The following is a 21,309-nucleotide window of genomic DNA, read 5'->3' on the forward strand; positions in this document are numbered from 1 at the left end:
CCCGGCTAATTTTTGTACTTTTAGTGAAGACAGAGTTTCACCATGTTGGTCAGGCTGGTCTCAAACTCCTGACCTCAGTTGATCCACCCGCCTCAGCTTCCCAAATTGCTGGGATTACAGGCATGAGCCACCACGCCCAGCCTATGTCATAATTTTTTAAACCAATCCCCTTTAATAAATGTGTAGGCTTCTTTTTCTGTTTTCTATTGCAAACAGAGCTGTACAAACAACATTGTATATCATCTTTGCATGCTTATAGATTTCTGTAGGATGGGTTTAGAAAAGGAATTACAGGATCATGCATCTTTTGAGGGAAAAAATTGATCTTTTAAGAATGGCTCTACCATGTTGTTCCACACTTGTAGCTTGCTCTAATCTGTGCTCAAATGCTGATGAATGTAGATTTGTGGATTACACTAGGTGAGCAGTTGTTTCCATTTAATGCTTGAGGAAAACTGGGAACAGTATATTGTTCTGAAAACCTAAAAAGTTTAAGTGAGTGTGTTAGAATACTGGACAATGAGAGCCTTTATGTGTAATTGACATCTCTAAGACCTCTCAGAAGTGAGAGAACCAATGAGAGAGACTGTTGCCAGGCTACAAACTCCAGCAGAAAGCAGAAGAGATGGGTAGACAGGCGGGGGTGTTGGGCTATCTGTAAAGGACAATATAATAACAGTAATAATCCTTTACATTTGTACAGCAGGTTAGATTTTACACTGGGCTTTTACATCCATTTTCTAATTTAAGCTGCACAATAACTCTATACAAAAATCTGAGCAGCCAAAAATATACCATAGAATTTCTGTGGGTGGACATTCTGGATTCTGAAATAACAAAAATGTGGGAATAGTGTTAGCCTATACTGGACAAGACCCACTGACTGAATCAAAATGCTAGGTAAGACCAAGGAAGGTGCAGAAGTAGACTAGATGTCCTCACCAGGCTGAAGCAGTAGACAGTTTCCATTAGCCACGTGCTGATTAGCATCTCCCCAAGAATGTGGAATGCATTAGTGCCAAGCTGGCTATGTGAGAGCCTCCTGGAGAACTTGTGAATATGCAGATTCCCTGATCTTACCCCCAGAGATTCTGATTCAGTGGGTTTGAGGTCGGTCCTAGAAATTATGCATTTTAATAAGCTTTCCTAGTGATGCTGATATGCAACCAAGTTTGCAAACCACTGTTATTGAAGTCTCTGAGAACTGCAGCTAGAGATTTTTACACTATGGGTCTATAGTCAAATGAGACTACTTAACACGCAAGTCAGTGGACCTGGGTTGAGAAAAAGAAGACTAACCAATCTAGTACTCAAGTGAATAAGTGCTTTGACAAAGAAGGAGCTTCCTATGAATGTAATTTCTAAAGACTTGAAATATATGTATCTACATTTACGAAGTCCCAAACCAAAGGGTGTTTTAAAATATTGTGAATTGGCATTGAGGTATGTGTTGGTGTGGACAGAGTCCTGGCCTAGAGAGGCCCCTTTTTCTAGAGTGGACCAAACCCTGAACTTAAAGCCAGAGGACCCTGAGTAGGGGTCCATCTTAATTGTGTCCCAATGTATGACCTGAGACATAGGACCTCATCTTTCTGAGCCTCACTTTCCTCCCTCTGAAAAATGGCCATGATATTCTCATTTCCCTGTGTCTGCTATTCCCATCTATCCTTCTCTTGTAGCCTCTCCGTCTGAGCTAGCACCAGCCTCTGATTGAATTCCTCCTCCTTTCTCAATCTTTTTTTTAATATTCCCAGATTGCTCACAGAAGCCAAGAATGTAAGCTTTTGTGTAAGTGCATATGTTTGCAGGAGTAATTGTGATATATTTGGGAGGCATACATAGGTGTACAAAATATGCATATGCCCATGAGCTTCCTGCTTACTGTTCCCACTGGGAAAATTCTGAACCTTTCATTGTTTATTTTCTATCATCTCTTTTTCTTCCCTGGAAAATGGGTTTATGAACTAGCCTTGAAACCAAGCACTTAAAGTAACCCACAAAAATGTCCACCAGCCTGTTCACATTCACACATGCCCTTTCATGCCACAGCATTTTTACTTTTCTCTAATGTTCCCGTTGCCTTTGCCTTAACTCTATAATCACGTTGACTGTAATATTGCTCTTTTCCCTGGAAGCTGAAATGTTGTAAAGTACAAAGTAAAGAAAATGGAAATAGGGAATTGGTACCCAGCTGTCGTGAAGATTGAGATTTCAGACTTTTCTCTACATCCGTAACTAAGTGGATATTTAACCAGATGAAGACAAAAACGAACTCGGGGATTTTCCCTACTGAATGTCTGTAAATGCACCATGTTAAAAATGAAAACTAATAATAACCCCCTTTTCCATTCCTTTGTAGTGAAAACCTTGTTCAATCCAGCCCCTGCCATTGCTGACCTGGATCCCCGGTTCTACACCCTCTCAGATGTGTTCTGCTGCAATGAAAGTGAGGTAAGGGTGAATTGCTTTGCTCATTCTATGAGAAACCAAAAGTTTGTACAAGTGGATAAAGCAAAGGGGCAGAACTAACCACATCAATTTGATGACGTGAATTCTCAGGCATGGTGAAAACAGATTTTTTCAGTTTAGTGGGGTGTGGAGAAAAGGAAATTAGTAAATCCTAGTGGGGAAAAAAAGGATTCTCTGAGTCACTTCCATATTCTGGCACTTATCAAACCTCAGTTAATTTTAGTCCCTTCCTTGCCCTCACACTGTTGGTGTTTTGTTTTCTTTTCTAATTATTTCATGTTCTGAGGACTATATTAAAGTTGCCAGGTTTAGCAAGTAAAAATGCAGGATGCCCAGTTAAATTTGAATTTCAGATAGATAATAAATAATATACCTAACAAATTTATACTGTAAAATTACCTGTCACTTATCTTAAATTCAAATTTAACTGAGCTTCCTGTATTTTGTCTGCCAACCCTAATTAGTATACAGCTCCTGGAAGATCTGCTACATTCTGTAGTGAAGACCCTGTGTCATGATGTATCATCTGAACAGACTATCTATCAACTGGTACAATAAGAAAGGATATTGTACCACCCTTACATTCCCATATTGTTGGGAAGAAAATTTCAATATTTCTCCCTTTTTATAAGCCAGACAGCATTAGAACAGAGCTCTCGCCCATCAATGGGATGCAGGTATACACATTAGTAAATGCAACATGGAGAGAAAGAAATTAATGAACCATATTAGTTAAATTTCTACTTTTTGTTTTTGAGACAGGAAACTCACTGTTTCACCCAGGTTGGAATGCAGTGGTGTCATCATGGCTCACTGCAGCCTCTACCTCCCAGGTTTAAGCAATCCTCCCGCCTCAACCTCCCAAGTAGCTGGGACCACCATGCTTGGCTAATTTTTTTATTTTGTGTAGAGACGGGATTTCGCCATGTTGCCTAGGCTAATCTCGAACTCCTGGGCTAAATCAAGCCTCCCAAAGTACTGGGATTACAAGTGTGAGCCACTGTACCGAGCCTAATTTTCCATTTGGTTTAAAGGCTATATGAAGGCTTTTAGGATTTCTTGACCTGCTTTCTTGATAATTTCATCTCTCAAAACATAGAGGAAACAAGAAAGAAGACTGCTACAAAGAAACTAATTTTAACAAACCACAATAGGTTATGCAATATTTTTGAGCAACCACCATGCTAGGAAGAAGGAATTGTGGGAAATAGCAATCATTTCACAATAAGAGGTTAGAGTACCCTCAACTGCCAAACTGGCCTAAATTTTCCTGCTAGATGCTTGAAGAGCACTCTATTTATTCCTCAAATGTTCATCACAGCTCAAATTACTTATTCAATTCTTCTGTCTTCTCCATTAAATTACAAGTTCCATGAGGTCAGAGACATCTGTCTTATTCACTGTTGTATCCCTGATGGCTATCCCTGTGTATATAGTTATCTATTGCTGCATAATAAAATACCTCCAAAATGTACTGGCTTACAACAGCAATAATTATTTATTGTCACTCTCAGTTTTTGCATGTCAGGAATTCACACAGGGGATAGCATGGTTTGACTCTCCCACGCGATGCCCGGGGCTTCAGTTGGAAGACGCAAAGGCTGAGAGCTGGAAGTTTTCTTCATTCACATGCTTGACAGTTGATGCTGGCTTTCAGCTGGGGGCATAATGAGGTTGTTGGCCAGAACATGTAAACATGGCCTCTACATGTGACTTGGGCTTCCTCATAATATGGTAGCTGGGTTTCAAGATCCAGCTTCCCGAGAGAAGGAGACACAGAAGCCATGTTGGCTTTTATGAGTTAGCTTCGGAAGTAACACGGCATCACTTCTGACTCATTCTATTGATTTAAGCAGGAAGGTCCACCCTAGTACCCCACCCCTTACTAGAAGATTGTCATTGGCACAGTGTAAAACCAGGATGTGTGATATGATATAGGTTAATACAGTTATCTTTGGAAAATAACATCTGCTACACTGTACCTGCACATAGCTGGCACTTAGTAAATGCTTATGAAATAAATAAATGAAAGAACTCTGGTCTTTAAGGAAACTGGTCTCAGAAACTTAATGGAAGAAGGAAAAACATTAAAAGCTTAATGTTCTGGAGCCAGGCACGGTGGCTAACGCCTGTAATCCCAGCACTTTGGGAGGCCAAGGTGGGCAGATCATGAGGTCAGGAGTTCAAGACCAACCTGGCAAACATGGTGAAACCCCGTCTCTACTAAAAATACAAAAATTAGCTGGGCATGGTGGCACGTGCCTGTAAGCCCAGCTACTCAGGAGGCTGAGGCAGGAGAATTGCTTGAACCAGGACCTGGGAGGTGGAGGTTGCAGTGAGCCAAGATCAGGCGGCTGCACTCCAGCCTGGGCTACAGGGAGACTCTGTCTCAAAAAAAAAAAAAGCTTAATGTTCTTATAGATGAACTCTAATCACAGCAATAATGTAAATTCATGCTTATGATACTCTGCTCCAAACACAAACCACTGATATATAAATACTAATGGACACAATGAAAAGATACTTACAAGCTCTAAAACAAGATAAATAACTCCACAGATCAGAAATGGAACAGCCTCACAGAGCATTCAGCCCTTGATATGCTGGCTGTACACTAGCCCCAGAAACAGGCAGAAGTGGTAGGAAGTTCACCCGCTGTGGGTCATGGATACTAAAAGTGTGCCATTTATAGGGGACTGGAGCCGAGCCCACAGATGGAAACCATACATGCTAGGCTGTGGCTCCCCTGCTAATAGTGAAAGGGGGAGGAACCTGCTACCCCTGCTGCCTGAAGCATATTTAAGGCCCCCAAACTGAGGAGTTAGCAGGACAGAGACACAGCCTCTGACCAAGAAGTAAACCAAGCCAACCACTGACTTAGTGACTGGACTGGCAGTAGCCCCAGAAACAGCAGAGCAAGAACTCCCTATTGCCAATATAATACCTGGTTTTGGTTTAGAGACTCTTGTGTACCTGGGGGAAGCTACTGTAAAACCACTGAGGGCTGGGCATGGTGGCTCATGCCTGTAATCCCAGCACTTTGGGAGGCCAAGGCAGGTGGATCACGAGGTCAGGAGATCGAGACCATCCTGGTCAACATGGTGAAAACCCATCTCTACTAAAAATACAAAAATTAGCCAGGTGTGGTGGCATGCACCTGTAGTCCCAGCTACTCAGGAGGCTGAAGCAGGAGAATCGTGTGAACCTGGGAGGCACAGGTTGCAGTGAGCCGAGATCTCCCCACTGCACTTCAGCCTGGGTGACAGAGCAAGACTCTTGTCTCAAAAAAAAAAAAAAAAAAAAAACACTGAAAAGCAGGGATCAACCAGGTGGGAACTGATGTGTGACAGCTTTCCAACTCACAGTAAGTAAAGTGAGCCTGCAAATGAAAAACATAATGCTACAAAATTCACCCAGCACAATCAACAACCTACAGATGAATTTGCCCAAGATGAAATTCATATAATAAAATTCAGCCAGGCGTGGTGGCTCATACCTGTAATCCCAGTGCTTTGGGAGGCCAAAGCAGTTGAATCACATGAACCCAGGAGTTTGAGACCAGCCTGCGGAACATAATGAGACTTCATCCTGTCTCTACAAAAATAAAAGATTAGCTGTGTGTGGTGGTGCATGCCTGGAGTCCCAGTATTTGGGAGGCTGAGGCAAAAGGATTGCTTGAGCTTAAGAGTTTGAGGCTGTAGTGAGCTATGATCATGCCACAGCACTCCAGCTGGAGTAATAGAGCAAGATACTATCTCTAAATAAATAAACAATGCAAAAAATACTTTAAATAGTATAATTAAGATTAACATTCATTATGAAAGAAGAAAAAATTTTGTGAAAGAAAAACAGAATCAAAGCAACAACATGTGAATATGAAAAACAACCAATTAGAAGTCTTGAAAACCTAAAAAGTCATGGAAATGTTTTTAAATCACTCAGTAGAAAAATAAACATTAGAAAGGAATGAAAAATTAGTATATTGAAAGAGAAATTGGGAGAAAAATACGGATCTTGTTGAAAGCCCCCTGATTTTACAGATTGTAATTGGTGTGGGGAGGGTCACAGACTGAATGAGTAGGAGAGGCCTCCTGAATGCCAGGGCATTGCGTTTTCTGCTACCTGTCATTACCTCTCCTAATCTGCTTCCATCTTCTCTGGCAAAAACAAACAAAAGAAATAAGTAGTCTGCAAACATGGAAAGCAAAAACTGGAAATTTGAGAAGAGGCATTATGGCCCAAGAGAGGCTCGGAAGAATTATGTCCTTAGGTGCCAAACTTACAGGTGCAATTTATGCTAAAATTCTTGGCAGTGGCCCTTTCCTTTCTCCTTTCCTGCCTCCCCTCCAACCTTCCTTTTTTTTTTTTTTTTTTTTTTTTGGTAGACTTCTCTTTGTTGCCCCAACTCTTTGTTAAAATTATTATATGTGCAGAAAAGCTGAATGAACACTCTACATTTCACCTAAACATTTGCGAACATTTTGCTGTATTTGCTTTTCCTCTTCCCTGTATGTATTTAGTTTTGTTTTTGTTTGTTTTTTTTTTTTTTTTTTTTTTTTTTTTGAGACGGAGTCTCGCTCTGTCGCCCAGGCTGGAGTGCAGTGGCGCGATCTCGGCTCACTGCAAGCTCCGCCTCCCGGGTTCACGCCATTCTCCTGCCTCAGCCTCCCGAGTAGCTGGGACTACAGGCGCCCGCTACCACGCCCGGCTAATTTTTTGTATTTTTAGTAGAGACGGGGTTTCACCGTGTTAGCCAGGATGGTCTCGATCTCCTGACCTCGTGATCCGCCCGCCTCGGCCTCCCAAAGTGCTGGGATTACAGGCGTGAGCCACCGCGCCCGGCCTGTTTTTGTTGAAAAGTAAGTGGAAAAAAAAGTATTTTGTTGTTGAGAATAAGTTGCAGACAACATGATACCTCACCCCAAATACTTCGGCATACATCTCCTAAGAGGAAACACAATACCATTATCACACCTAGGAAGATTGTCAGTAATTCCATGCTATCATCTAATATCCAAGCCACATTCAAATTTCCCCAGTTGTCCCCAGAATGTCTTTCATTGATGGTTTTTGTCATCACTGTTATTGCTTTATTTATTTTCCTGTACCAGTATCTATCAAGGTTCCCATTGCATTGGTTGTTATAAAAAAGAAGGGAGACATTTTCTAGAAAAACGCATCTGGAAGTGGATTCAGGTTACTTATTTTCACCACTGTTTCTGTTGACTTTTGTGTATTCTAGGCTGAGATTTTAACTGGCCTCACGGTGGGCAGCGCTGCAGATGCTGGGGAGGCTGCATTAGTGCTCTTGAAAAGGGGCTGCCAGGTGGTAATCATTACCTTAGGGGCTGAAGGATGTGTGGTGCTGTCACAGACAGAACCTGAGCCAAAGCACATTCCCACAGAGAAAGTCAAGGCTGTGGATACCACGGTAAGTTTTAAAATTTAAGAATCATGTTTAGCCTTTGAAAATTGTTACTTAGTAACTAATTAGATGCTGTACCTGAATTTTTGGATAATGAAACAAAGACCTAGTAAGTGATATGGTAAAAGAGAAGAACAACCAGGCAGGGGAACTGTATTTTAATCCCTCTCTAACTCTCTGTGGGACTTTATGCAAGCAGCTTGACCTCTCTGAGACGTAGTTTCCTCATTCATAAAATCAGAATAGCAGTAAAATTATACCTGTGTTACCTGTATTCATTCATTTATCCAGTCATTCATCAACAAATAGGGATTTGTGGAATACCTATCATGTCCCAGTCATATGATAGTTGCTGGGGATATAGCAATAAATAAGGCAAAGTCTCTGCCCTTGTCAGGCTTAGATTCTAGACAGTGAACAAGTAGCTGTGTCTTACAAGCTTCTCCAGTGAAATGAACAGCAAGGAGCACTGGTTAGCAGAGATCATTCTTTTAACCAACAAATTCTAGCAGCTAACATTTACTGCATGCTTGCTGTGTCTCTTTTGCATACATCTCATTTAATCTTTTTTTTTATTTAATCTTTAAACAATTCTGTGAGACAAGTATTATTTCCATTTTACAGAAGAAGAAATTTGTACAGGATCACATTGCTGGTAGGTAACAGAGCTGGAGATTCGAAACTAGGCATATGGACTCCACACAGACATTTTTTATGTAAGGTACTGTGCTGAGGACAAGTGTACTAAGTGAACAAGCCATGGCTACAGAGTAGGAATGAAAAGGAAACAAGTTAGAAAAAAGACTCATGGTTCCCCTAAAGCTGGGGAAACACAAATTGTTTGTTTATTGTTAGAATTCAGAAGAGCTTGCCAGGCGCCACTTCACACTTGTAATCCCAGCACTTTGGGAGGCTGAGGTGGGCGGATCATGAGGTCAAGAGATCGAGAACATCCCGGCCAACATGGTGAAACCCCATTCTACTAAAGATACAAAACTTAGCTGGGCATGGTGGTGCACACCTGTAGTCTCAGCTACTTGGGAGGCTGAGGCAGGAAAATCACTTGAACCTGGGAGGCAGAGGTTGCAGTGAGCCAAGATTGCACCACTGCACTCTAGCCTGGCAACAGAGCGAGAGTCCGTCTCAAAAAAAAAAAAAAGAAAAGAAAAACAGATTCAGGAGAGCTGACTAGAAAAGTAAGTAAACTAGACTTGAGGAAGAATAAACATTTTAGGGTTTTTATTTAGAAGAAACAGATAATTATTCATAAAATATGTTTTGGTTTGTTTTTATGCTTAGAAGCGACTTTAAAATGTGGGTCATTATGAAAAAAGAAGGCTGAGGGGATCTGATGAAGTTTTGGATGTGAATATACTTTGAAAAATATTCAAGTGCAAGAAATGGTTATGTGACATGAAATTAACATCCTGGTTGCCTTTCAAAATGTGCTTTACCAGGTATTTGATAAAGTGTGCTTGGTGTTGCTATTCTCTTCATATTTAGTCATTTCTGAAACTATTAGTTTATTTTCTGTTTTGTCAAGGACAAGAACCTGAATTTGAGGGGATCCTTAGTTCTGAAATCGATCCGCCATTAGACTAACACTACTTTCACTAAAGTGAAAAGACTCTATGCATCTCCTGCTAAAAGTAAAATGAGGGTTCCTCAAAGACCTACATGGATGCACAGAAGTGGCTTAGCCCCTATTCTCAGTGTCCATGTTAGTTACTACCCCTTTGGGTTGTAAGCACCAGAAGCACAACTCAGGCTTATGCAGGAAAAAGGATTTATTTGGTGCATATAATTGCAAAGTGTAAAGATATGGCAGAATGCAGAGGCTGAACAGTGTCATCCAGGCAAGTCAGGTCACTTGCTCACTGGCTCCCTCCCTGTCAGCTCTGCCTTCCTCATAGTGGGCTATGAGCTCAGGTGGGTCCACTCCCTGCCCACGCTGTGCCTCATGTCATGTCCCTGTCCCTGGTTTCAGATACAAATCACTCTTATCAGAGGATAGGGAAGTGGATGCTGACAAGAAAACAGTAGAATGTCCAATGTGTTTTAATATATCTAGAGATTTTTCATTTTCTTGCAGAATTTGAAGATGAACTATTAATTGGTACATAGGAAACTGAGGAAAATGTTTAAGTAAAGCAAATTTTCCCTTCTAGGTCATCTAGAACCTAAGGGGAAAAAGTATGATTAAGTGAATATAATCTTTGTACATGACGTGGCTATAAATGCTATAAATGCGTAGTCATAACAATGTAAATGCTAATTCTAGATTTAACCAGAAATGGAGATTAGAATAATATTGTGAAGATGGGAGGATAAAGTGAGTGTGCATTTGCACATGGGGGGACATAAGAAAACTAAATGCTTATTTTCCATAATTGGAACTCAAGAGATAATATCTAAAATTGACTTTTTTTTTTTTTATTTGAGACAGGTTCTCACTCTGTTGCCTAGGCTGGAGTGCAGTGGCTCCATCTTGGCTCACTGCAACCTCTGCCTCCCAGGCTCAGGTGATCCTCCTGCCTCAGTCTCCCAAGTGTTTGGAACTACAGGTACACGCCACCATGCCTGGCTAATTTTTATATTTTTAGTAGAGACAGTGTTTTGCCATGTTGCCCAAGATGGTCTCAAACTTCTGGGCTCAAGCAATCCACCCACTTCAGCCTCCTAGAGTGCTGGGATTATAGGCAATGAGCCACCATGCCCAACCCTAAAACTGGTTTCCTAAAAGCAGTATAAGTGTATTGCCAGAAACATCAGATAATTACCAGAAGAAACCACTAAAAGAATTTAAAGTATTTGCCTCATGAAAATGGGAATGGAGAGGGATTGGGCATTTATACTTAAGCCTTACATGTGTCCACAAAAACTTGTATGTGAATGTTCATAGCAGCATTATTCATAATAGCCAAAAATTGGAAAGAACCCAATGTTTATCAGCAGATGATGGATAAACAAATTGTGGTATATCCATACAATGGAATATTATTCAGCCATTAAAAAGAATACTGATACATACAACAACATGGATGAACCTCCAAAGCATTATGCTAAGTGAAAGAAGCCAGACACAAAGTGTTAACATATTATATGATTCCATTTAAATGAAATATTCAGAATAGATCAATCCATAGATACAGAGCATAGATAGGTGGTTGCTAGGGACTAGGGGGAGGAGGAATGGGGAGAAACTGCCTAATGGGTAAGGAGTTTTACTTTAGAGTAATGGAAATGTTTTGAAACTAGATAAGAGGTTGGTGATTGTACAACATTGTGACAATACTAAATGCACTGAGTTATTTATGTTAAAATAGGTGAATTATTAAATAATTCTTTTTTAAAAGGAATGAAGTACTGATTCATGCTATGACATGGATGCACCTTGAAAACATACTACTAAGTAAAAGAAGCCAGGCATAAGAGGTCATATATTATGATTTTATTTCTATGAAATATCCAGAATAGGTATTATAAATCCATAGAGACAGGAAGTCAACTGATGGTTGCTGGAAGGGGATGGAGAGTGACTACTAATGAGTATGGAGTTCCTCTTTGGGGTGATGAAAATATTCTGGAATCAGTGGTAATGGTCGGACAAGCTTGTGGGTAATACTAAAGAACACTAAAGCATACCCCTTTAAAGAGTGAATTTTATGATGCATGAATTATATTTCAAACAACAACAAAAAAGCTCCACCTAAGCAATTCACTCATGAATGGATATTCGTGATAAAGACTCTCCACTGAATTGCCCTGCTGAATATGCGTGAATGGACTCTCAGCATCCCCCAGGTGGAGCAGCAGTGACACTGACAGGAACCAGGGTAGTGATTTTCTGGGTCTAGAATCTTCCTCATCTTTTTTATGCTGTCTTCGTCCTCTCATCCAGCACTTTCATTATTAAAATTCTTACCTGTTCTGCACACAGCTGTGCAGCCTCTTCATAAATCTGATAAAGAGAAGATAATTCACGTGGCGAGTGAGGAGCTCCCAGGGAGGCATTTTCTTCTGAACAAATGGGCTCCTTCACTTTTCTGTCAGGAGGGTATTACTTGCTCTCAGTCGGTTTGTAACCTTCTCGCTTTTCTCTTCCTCCTAATCCCTTATTAAAAAGTCAGGGATGACATGGGTGGTGGAAACATCTTTAGTTGGCATGTTGTCCACTCAAGGCAGACAGCCTGCCTAGAAGAAGCCATTTCCCGTTCTACGTCAGTGCTTCTGCAGACTGCTATATTCAGTTTTGCCTCACTGTTAATAGTTGAATATATCACTTCTATTTTTACATCTGTTTCTCCCGTTGTACTAGAGTGAGATGGTGGCAGTAGCTGCAGATGTCCTCAGCTCAGTTTGGAAGACATGACAGATGTGTCTCTTCTCCCATTTCTATATGTTATCTGAATCTCAGCCTCCAAATGACAGAGAGTGCATGTCCGCCCTCTCTTCTTCCAACCTGAATGTTAGGGGGTTTGCCTGCTTGCATTTGGGATTGCACTGAGTAAGCACTCCATAGTCAGAGACACACACCTAAGCATGGTATATTTTAGGATTATTGTGCTACTGTGATATATTATAACATTAGTTATCCCTGGTTTATAAGCACTGAAATTCTTGACATATAAATTGCTTTTCTTTATGTAAATGGTTAAGTCCTGGAATCTACAATAACACTCTCAAGAATTTAGTCCGTAGGCTAAATCTGTCTTCTCAAGAATCACTCACTCTGTAATAACGCATGGGTATGTAAGTAAGCTGAGAACAAACAAAAGCCAGGGGCACAGGGAATTTATCTTTCCTATTCTTTATTCTCCTTTCTTTCTATCCTTCACATTTGAGTGCTATAGTGTTCAGAGTTGCTGATGAGGCACTAGGCAGCAGCAGCCAGCTGCATGGGTGTCCCATAACTACTCAGGGCTTGAGAGTTAACTCTAAATTAGGATTGCACCAGTAAGAAGTAGAGATAATTTCTGTTAAAGTTTGCATGGAAGCACTTTCTTAGGATGAGGTGATTGCTGGGGCTGGCAGGTTACTCGCAGGTTTCCCAGGTGGCCTCTTGTATTCCTCTCATCCTGGGGTCTGGCCCGCGGCCATCCCGGCTGTCTCAAGGATGGGGTTAATGGACCCACCTTTTAGGCCCTATCCAGACTGACAGTTCAATCTTTGAAAACCTAGCATCTGAGGGGCCATCATTCCCAACTTGGTGTGACCTTTCCTCCACCCTACATTCTCCTCTCCCCACCCTTGTCACTGCCACCAGTAGAAAGTCAAACTAATATTGCAAAATGTACTCAGAACTAATGAATTGAGGTGATCTCAAGAGGTGTTTCTCAACCCAGGCAACATGAGGCCCTGTTCCCTGCTTAGCCATAGTCCTGCTGGGAAGACTGAATACTCAGCAGTTCTTGCATGGGTACTGCCAGTACTAGTCTCCGTGACTTTCCTTGAACTGTGTTTCCCCAGCAGACTATTCTTCTTCTTCTCATCTCCTTCTTTCTGATCAACATATACCTTCTTTGCATGTAGTAATTAGTTGAGTTTCTGAGGGGATTTATGGCTCAAAAGCCATTTTGTCCTTGAATAGAGCCTTTGCACATTTCTGTCCAGAAGCTTCTGTTATAGCCAAGATGTTTCGGTATCCCTTACTGTTTACTGGCAACACTTGAGAAAGGGCTGGGTGGGTAAAATAATATGGTTTAAAAAAATGGTCGAATCTTGGGTGCTGAAGAGGTAAAGTAATAAGGCTAATTTTGAACTGCACTGTCAATTTTTCTTATCCAAGAAGTGACTGTTGTTTCCTTCAAACCCTGACTTTAGGAGACTTACTCTGTTGACACAGCTACTACTCAAAGTGCCTTTGGAAATCCTCTGTTAGAATTGCCTTGAGAGCCTTCATTATCACCTTTATTCCACTAATCACTTTATTGGGGCTTTTCCTACTTGTGAAATTAATACATACTTTAGGGTTCAAGGAGGGAAGGAGAGCAGCAACACAGAAAGGTATAAAGAAGAAAGTCAAGTATCCATGACCCATCCACTTAAAAGTAATTGTTAACCTTTTGGTGTAAATCTTTCCAGATTTTTTTCTGTGCATAGTCATACACTTTTGAATATCTACTTACAGCTAATTTGAATATTTGCAATATTGTAGGATTAATATGTGTAATTGCACATATTACAACAAAAAATTACAACTAAAAATAGTGTAATTACAACTAAAAAAATCAAGTATTTCCCTAGAATAATATAAATAGGCAAGTCACTGAATAAGAAATACGAAAAAAATAAAGAAATGAGACAATGCTTAACCTCATTAGAAGTCAGGATTATACACATTAAAATAACAGTGAAGTCCTCTTTATTACCCATAAGTTTGGCCAAAATTAAAATTTGAGAATGTTTAAGTCCAAATAGATCACAAAACAAATATTATACAATCATGTAATTCTGGTGGGAATGTAAATTTGTACAGTGTTTCCAGAGGGGAAATTTGACAGTACTAATCTTTTTTTTTTTTTTTTTTTTTTTTTTTTTGAGATGGAGTTTTGCTCTGGTTGCCTAGGCTGGAGTGCAATGGCACAGTCTCGGCTCACCGCAACCTCTGCCTCCCCGGTTCAAGCGATTCTCCTGCCTCAGCCTCCCAAGTAGCTGGGATTACAGGCATGCGCCACCACTCCCAGCTAATTTTTCGTATTTAATAGAGACAGGGTTTCACCATGTTGGTCAGGCTGGTCTTGAACTGACCTCAGATGATCCACCCGCCTTGGCCTCCCAAAGTGCTGGAATTATAGGCGTGAGCCACCATGCCCAGCTGACAGTACTAATCTTTAAAATATACTTTCCCTTTGAAAATAGTAAATCTTGGCTGATCATGCTGGCTCACACCTGTAATCCAAGCACTTTGGGAGGCCGAGGCAGGAGGATTGCTTGAGGCCCAGAGTTCAAGAGCAGCCTGGGCAACATAGCAAGACCCTGTCTCAAGAAAAAGAAAGAAAGAGAGAGAGAGAGAATAGTAAATCTCCTTCTAAGAGTCTATCCTACAAAAATGCTCACATACACAAATATTTGTACAAGAATGTTTAATTCAACTTTGTTTGCAATAACCAAAAATTGAGAAGGTGTGTCCTCCTAATCATCAATAGGAGAAGGGCAAATATGAATAATAATGTAGTGCCATTTACTTGAAAGTAACTCTCAAGCTATCTCTAAGTAAATGCATATTTTAAAATCTGGAAAAAACCTCACCAGCTGTTATGATCATTATTCCTGGGAAGGGGTATAGGCTGGGGAGAAGGTGTTGTAAAGGGGGACTTCTGTCTACTCCATACTCTACTGAATTATTTGAGTTTTTCCATAAGCCTGTATTTTTCATGTATTACTTTGTAATTTGAAATAAATATGACTTTGGGCATGACCAAAAGCTATTTGGAGCCACATCTAGCAAATAAGATCGGTGATATCATTTCTCTGAGGGTATACTGGGCATTATCCTCACAAAGAACCTCTCAAGCAGTTCATAATCTTCATGTAACTGGGCCGAGGAGCCCCTTGACGTAGGATAAACTCTGAATGGATGGACTCCTGGTGCCAAAAACTTAGATCTCCATTACCTTCCTATTGAGGGCACTTGAGGCTCCTTCTGTCTGGTAGTTTGTTATATACTTTGACAGGTTTTTTTCCTTAATCTTTTTAAAGAAACCATTCCTCAGAAAACATGTTATTTTATACAGTTCTTCTTGGAAATACCAGAATAAATGTCAAAGCATCACTGTTTCTGTTCGTCATTCAAATGTACAGCAGATCTTCAGACAAATTTTCCTCACGTTCAGGTTTTCTGAATGAATGAATCTGCTTATAGATTTCCATTTAACTCTTCAACCCTCAGTCTCACAATTAATCATAGCTTGAGTGATATTAACTCTGGCTTTTGCCACATTGCTTGGTCTTCAGTTGATGGATTATCTGGAGTTGTAAAAGGGATCGGCCAATAGGTGATGCCTCATGTTTAGGTATTTGGTAGTTCACGTACTTCATCTCCCATTTGAAACAGTCCTGGATGGAATGGTTCATGAAAGATGGAGGAACATGTAACACCATGCTGTGGACTGAATTGCGTTACCACCAAAATTCATATGTTGAAGCCTTAACCCCCAATGTGACTGTATTTGGAGATAGGAAAAGAAAGTAATTATGGTTAAATGAGGTCATAAGGGGTAGGGTCCTGGTTCGATGGGATTAGTATCCTTATAAGGAAAGACACCAGAGAGCTCGCTCTCTCGCTCTCTCCCTTTTTCTCTCTCTCTCTGTGTGCACACAAAGAGTCATGTGAGCACACAGCAAGATGGTGGCCACCTACAAGCCAAGAGAAGAGGCCTCAGAATGAAACCTACTTTGCCAGTACCTTGATCTTGGACTTCCCAGCCTCCAGAACTGTGAGAAATAAATTTCTATTATTTAAGCTATTCAGTCCATGGTATTTTGTTACAGCAGCCCTAGCAGCCTAATACACACAAGGAATCAAGTGACTGTGCTTCAGAAGTGACCTGAAGTGAATGCTAGAAAATTGGCTGTTCTGTAAGGAGAAAGTAATCCAAAGCAAACTAAGAGGACTGGCCTAAATCATCTTTTTGGTGAAATATCTCAGGGTTTTTTGCATATGGTTTAGCTGTAGTCATCAGTCCCAGTGGCCTGAGTTCTAACCCTGATTTAGCCATTAACTAGCAGTGCTGCTTTGGGCAAATGATGTCTTATGTTTGGGGCTCAGGTTGTTCATCTAAGCATGATGTGTCTGGTGTGGCTGATCTCTGAGGCACCTCTGACCTCTGAAATTCCTTGGTTCATTAGCCTCTGAAATTAGATTCTTTGGGGGCATGAGGATTCTTTAGGCTAATAATAAAAGCTGGGCACCACTCTGTGCCAGGCATCATGCTGGACTCTATGCGTTACTTCACATTCTCAGAACAACCTGCAGGATGGGTTTTTGACTGTTTGAGGGAGGAGGCAACTATGGTTCTCAAAGGTTACATGACCTGCCCAGGGGCCTACAGCTGGTAAGTTGGCAGAGCCAGGATTGATTTTTAAGTTGGTCGGTCTGCCTATCTGTCTGTCTGTCTGTCTCCAACACCCATGTACTTGCTACCTCAGTCACCACCCTGCCTCTTGATTTGGTGACAGTCTGCCTAGCCTTCACTCTCTCTTATTTGACATTCCAGCACTGACTTTCCTTGTCACTTGTCATGATACAGGCTCCTTTTCTGTAGATCTTCAGAAGCGGCCAGATCTTGAAAAGGCCTTGCTTACTTTGTACAGTACACTGCAGCCTCGTTTAAATGAAATAATCCACGTATACCCTGAGAACAGTGCCTGGCACATGTAAGCCCTTAGTATGTGTTAGTTCTTACTAGTACATCCCTATATACCTGATTGTTCACTTTACCACTTTATGGATCATTTAGGTACCAGGTAGCGTAGACCAGGAGCTTGTATCACCCACCATTAAGCAGAATGGATATTCTCTTGGCTCTGTATATTAGTATAATGCACCATGATGCAACTCCAGCTTCTTCCTACCATGGTAAGGAGCAGGACCACGTGGTGATATAGTTTGGCTCTGTGTCCCCACCCAAATCTCATCTCAAATTGTAATCCCCAGGTGTTGAGGGAGGGACCTGGTGGGAGGTGATTAGATTATGGGGGCACTTTTCGCCATGCTATTCTTGTGATAGTGAGTTCTCACGAGATCTGATGATTTTATAAGGGGCTCTTCTCCCTTCCCTTCACATGCTCTATCTCACCTGCAGCCATGGAAGATGGGCCTACTTGTGACTTGTCATGATACAGGCGTCTATAATTACTCCTTTTCTGTAGACCTTCAGAAGCTGCCAGATCTTGAAAAGGCCTTGCTTACCTTGTACAGTATACTGCAGCCTCATTTAAATGAAATAATCCATGTATACCCTGAGAACAGTGCTTCCTTCCACCATGATTGTAAGTTTCCTGAGGCCTCCACAGCCATGCGGAACTGTGAGTCAGTTAAACCTCCTTTCTTTATAAATTACCCAGTCTTGGGTATTTCTTTAGAGCAGTGTGAAAATGGACTAATACACATGGACAGTGATGTTGCAGGATCATGCCCATTCCAGACAGCAAAGGTTCTGGAACAACTCATGTTCATTCATTCTCATCATTGAATGATCAAACCTGGAGGAGAGGTGCACCACTCTCAGACACTATAACCAAATCATTTTTTATTACATTTCTTTAAGTAGAAGCTAAACTATAAACTGCTAAACTATAAAGGTAGTGAAAATGTGATTCTTCTTTTTTAACATTCACAAACCAGCTTTTTAGTTGAGGCAAACTCCTGCCCATCCTTAAGGTCCATCTCAGAGAGTTCTCTTGGGGCAACCCCACTGCTTAATACAATGCTTGGCATATAATAACAGGCCCTCTGCAAATAATAAAAGAGTTCTGGTTCCTTCTGGGAAAGTAACTAGTTTGAGTGTTAAGAGTCGCTTACCCTCCCTGAGCCTTAGTTTTCTCAGGGGACTAGGGGATCAACTGGATTTCTTACATTCCTTAAGTTCTACATTTAAGATGCCCAGGGAAACAATAAATCTTAGATATAAATGCTCCTTATAAATGATTTGAAAACAGAATAATTGCCCAGTTTTCCATTTTAAAACATAGCCTTAGGCCGGGCGCGGTGGCTCACGCCTGTAATCCCAGCACTTTGGGAGGCCGAGGCGGGTGGATCACGAGGTCAGGAGATCGAGACCATCCTGGCTAACATGGTGAAACCCTGTCTCTACTAAAAATACAAAAAATTAGCTGGGCGTGGTGGCAGGCACCTGTAGTCCCAGCTACTCGGGAGGCTGAGGCAGGAGAATTGCTGAACCCAGGAGGCGGAGCTTGCAGTGAGCCGAGATCGCGCCACTGCACTCCAGCCTGGGTGACAGAGGGAGACTCCTCAAAACAAAACAAACAAACAAACAAAACAACAACAAAAAAACATATCCTTAGATTGTTTTACCTACAGTCATACAAAGACCAGGCCAAAAAAAACTAAGTTACAGAGAGTGCACAACATCTCTGAAATCAGCATCATAGAATAAAGAAAACCCAAATGAGGTTCCGAAACAGCCCTCTTAACCTTAGAAATGATGTTAGTAAAACTCTGCAGACTCTGGTGGCTAGAAAAAATGAAGAAGACAAAAAGTTGTTCACTGACTGTAAGGAAAGGACAGAGGACAAGGTAATTGCAGAAGAGATGGATAGACAAGGCACAAGACATCTGTCATGCCCAGGGGGCCATATTAGCTCTATTACATTACTTCCACATCAACAGATCACCTCATTTATTAGCTAATCAGGCAGAATTCAGTATTTTAAATTATCTTTCTTAATCCTGCGTGTGATCAGTTGAATACCCAGGGCTCTAGAAATCTAATTGTAACGGCTTACCAGAAATGTCATCTTCACTTTGAGGAATTGAACCAGGGCCAAATCTAAGGCTGTTTTTTCCATTTTCCCAAGGTACTGTCCCACAGACCTGGACATGCGTGTATATGTGACTACCGCCCGACAGCTTAGGGGCTCCCTGAGGGGATCTGGGCCCCTGGCCCTGCTTCAGAACTCAAATACGGCCAGGGACTGAAAGAGGAATATGGTAGTAGAAGCGGGGTATGGAAGTGGATGTACAGTACAGAAAAGGAACCATTGTTTCAGCCTTGGAAAAAGTCAAGAGAGAAAGAACTAAATCTAGATTTAGAATGTTCTGTGGACCTAGACATGAAATAGTCCCTCTGCCCAGTGAGAGGGCATTGTATAAGGTTATGGGAGCTTGCTTACCCATCTACGATTAGGATTTCGCTTCCTCTTAGCTTCCTACGTCTAAGCCCCACCTCCTTAAGCTTCTAAGACATTGATGTGATAATATGGCAGTGAGCCTGTGGTCTACTCCTCGCCCATCTTCCTAGGACGTTGTAATGGTGTTCTCAGGAGCAAAACTGCCAAGACAAAACAAAAGATTTTCTTAGTGGTTTCCATTGAGTGACAATGTTTCTAGGGTAGACCTGAAATTATGAGGAGGTGAAAAAAAACCACCTAGAGCTAGGCGCAATGGTGCAAGCCTGTAATCCCAGCACTTTGGGAGGCAGATGTGGGCAGATTGAGCTCAGGAGTACAAGACCAGCCTGGGCAACATGGCGAAACCCCATTTCGACAAAAAAAGTTAGCCAGCATGGTGGCACACGTCTGTAGTCCCCACTACTTCGGAGGCTGAGGCAAGAGGATCACTTGAGCCTGGGAGACCAAGGCTGCAGTGAGCTGAGATCATGCCACTATATTCCAGCCTGGGCAACAGAGTGAGACCCTGTCTCAAAAAGAGGGAAAAAAAAAAACCACCTAGAGCCAAACCATAGAGCCCATGACAGTGGAAGCCATGCCCACTGCCCTCAATGCCCATTGCTGCTGATGGAGTTGGACAAGGAAATAGAAAAAGAGGTGTGTGGTTCATAGCTTGCTGAACTCTGCCCTTTGTATAAAAGTGTGTGCATGTGTGTTTGTGTTGTAGGTTAATGGTGTGTATACTTTGCATGTCTATGTTGATGGCATGTACTGTGAATAAACAGTTAATTGCATGAATGTCATGTGCTTATGTGTACGTGTGTGTGTGAACAGAATGTACTGCAGTGGGCAGAGTTTAAAGCAGCTATAAAGCAATTCATTCTTGCTTTCCTCTTCCTATTTCAGTTCCTTTAAGAACAAATACAGAAGTGTTCTATACTGTGGTACAACCTCTGAAAAAGCTATGGATTTGGAGATCAAAGGGATCCAGAGGTTAGGTGAAGTACATCTCCCCTAAGAGATGCTCTAAAAACTGAAAATGTTACATTGTTTTCCTTCCTTGGTCAAGCAAACAAAAATTAGGAAAAGAAAGATTATAGTGACATCTGCTAGGTGCCTTCCACATGACTGTCCTGTTCCCAATTAGGAAAATCTTTTTCCTTCATTTAGTATTCTCTTTAACTTTTAGTTTTAATATGTAGGAATCTAATTGTTTAGATCAAGTTGTATGTGACTATAATTTGCATTAAAGACATACATTTATTAAATACATTTGCATTAAATACATACATTTATTTCGCCCCTCACTAGTCCAAGGCAAATCAGATTGCCTCTCTTTCCTTCCTTCCTTTCCTCCTTTTATCCTTTCTTCCTTCAAATGAAATATTTCAACCACACTAAACAGTATAGAGAATAATATCATGAACATCCATTGACTCACCACCTAGCTTTATTGATTTTTAACATTTTGCTATTTTTGCTTCTGATAGTTTTTAAGAAATAAAATATTACAAACACACTATGACTCCTGTGTTTAAGATGCTTAATGTTATGAAGAGGTT

At 41.1% G+C, this 21,309-nt stretch overlaps 1 protein-coding gene across 3 annotated transcripts in view; it reads left to right on the forward strand.

Annotated features, from left to right (window-relative positions):
* Window positions 1-21,309, forward strand: part of RBKS (ribokinase) — a 107,754-nt gene that overhangs the window by 55,507 nt on the left and 30,938 nt on the right. For 2 of the 3 annotated variants that reach the window (XM_003827130.7, XM_003827131.5), the window contains exons 6-7: window positions 2,360-2,451; window positions 7,712-7,900. In XM_003827130.7, the coding sequence (XP_003827178.1) occupies window positions 2,360-2,451; window positions 7,712-7,900 (281 nt within the window). Of the gene's footprint in view, window positions 1-2,359; window positions 2,452-7,711; window positions 7,901-8,518; window positions 8,550-21,309 lie in introns of all 3 variants that reach the window. The other variant, XM_034952863.3, reaches the window with a different exon arrangement.

Source organism: Pan paniscus, chromosome 12, assembly GCF_029289425.2.
Source record: "Pan paniscus chromosome 12, NHGRI_mPanPan1-v2.0_pri, whole genome shotgun sequence".
Taxonomy (NCBI): Eukaryota; Metazoa; Chordata; class Mammalia; order Primates; family Hominidae; genus Pan; species Pan paniscus.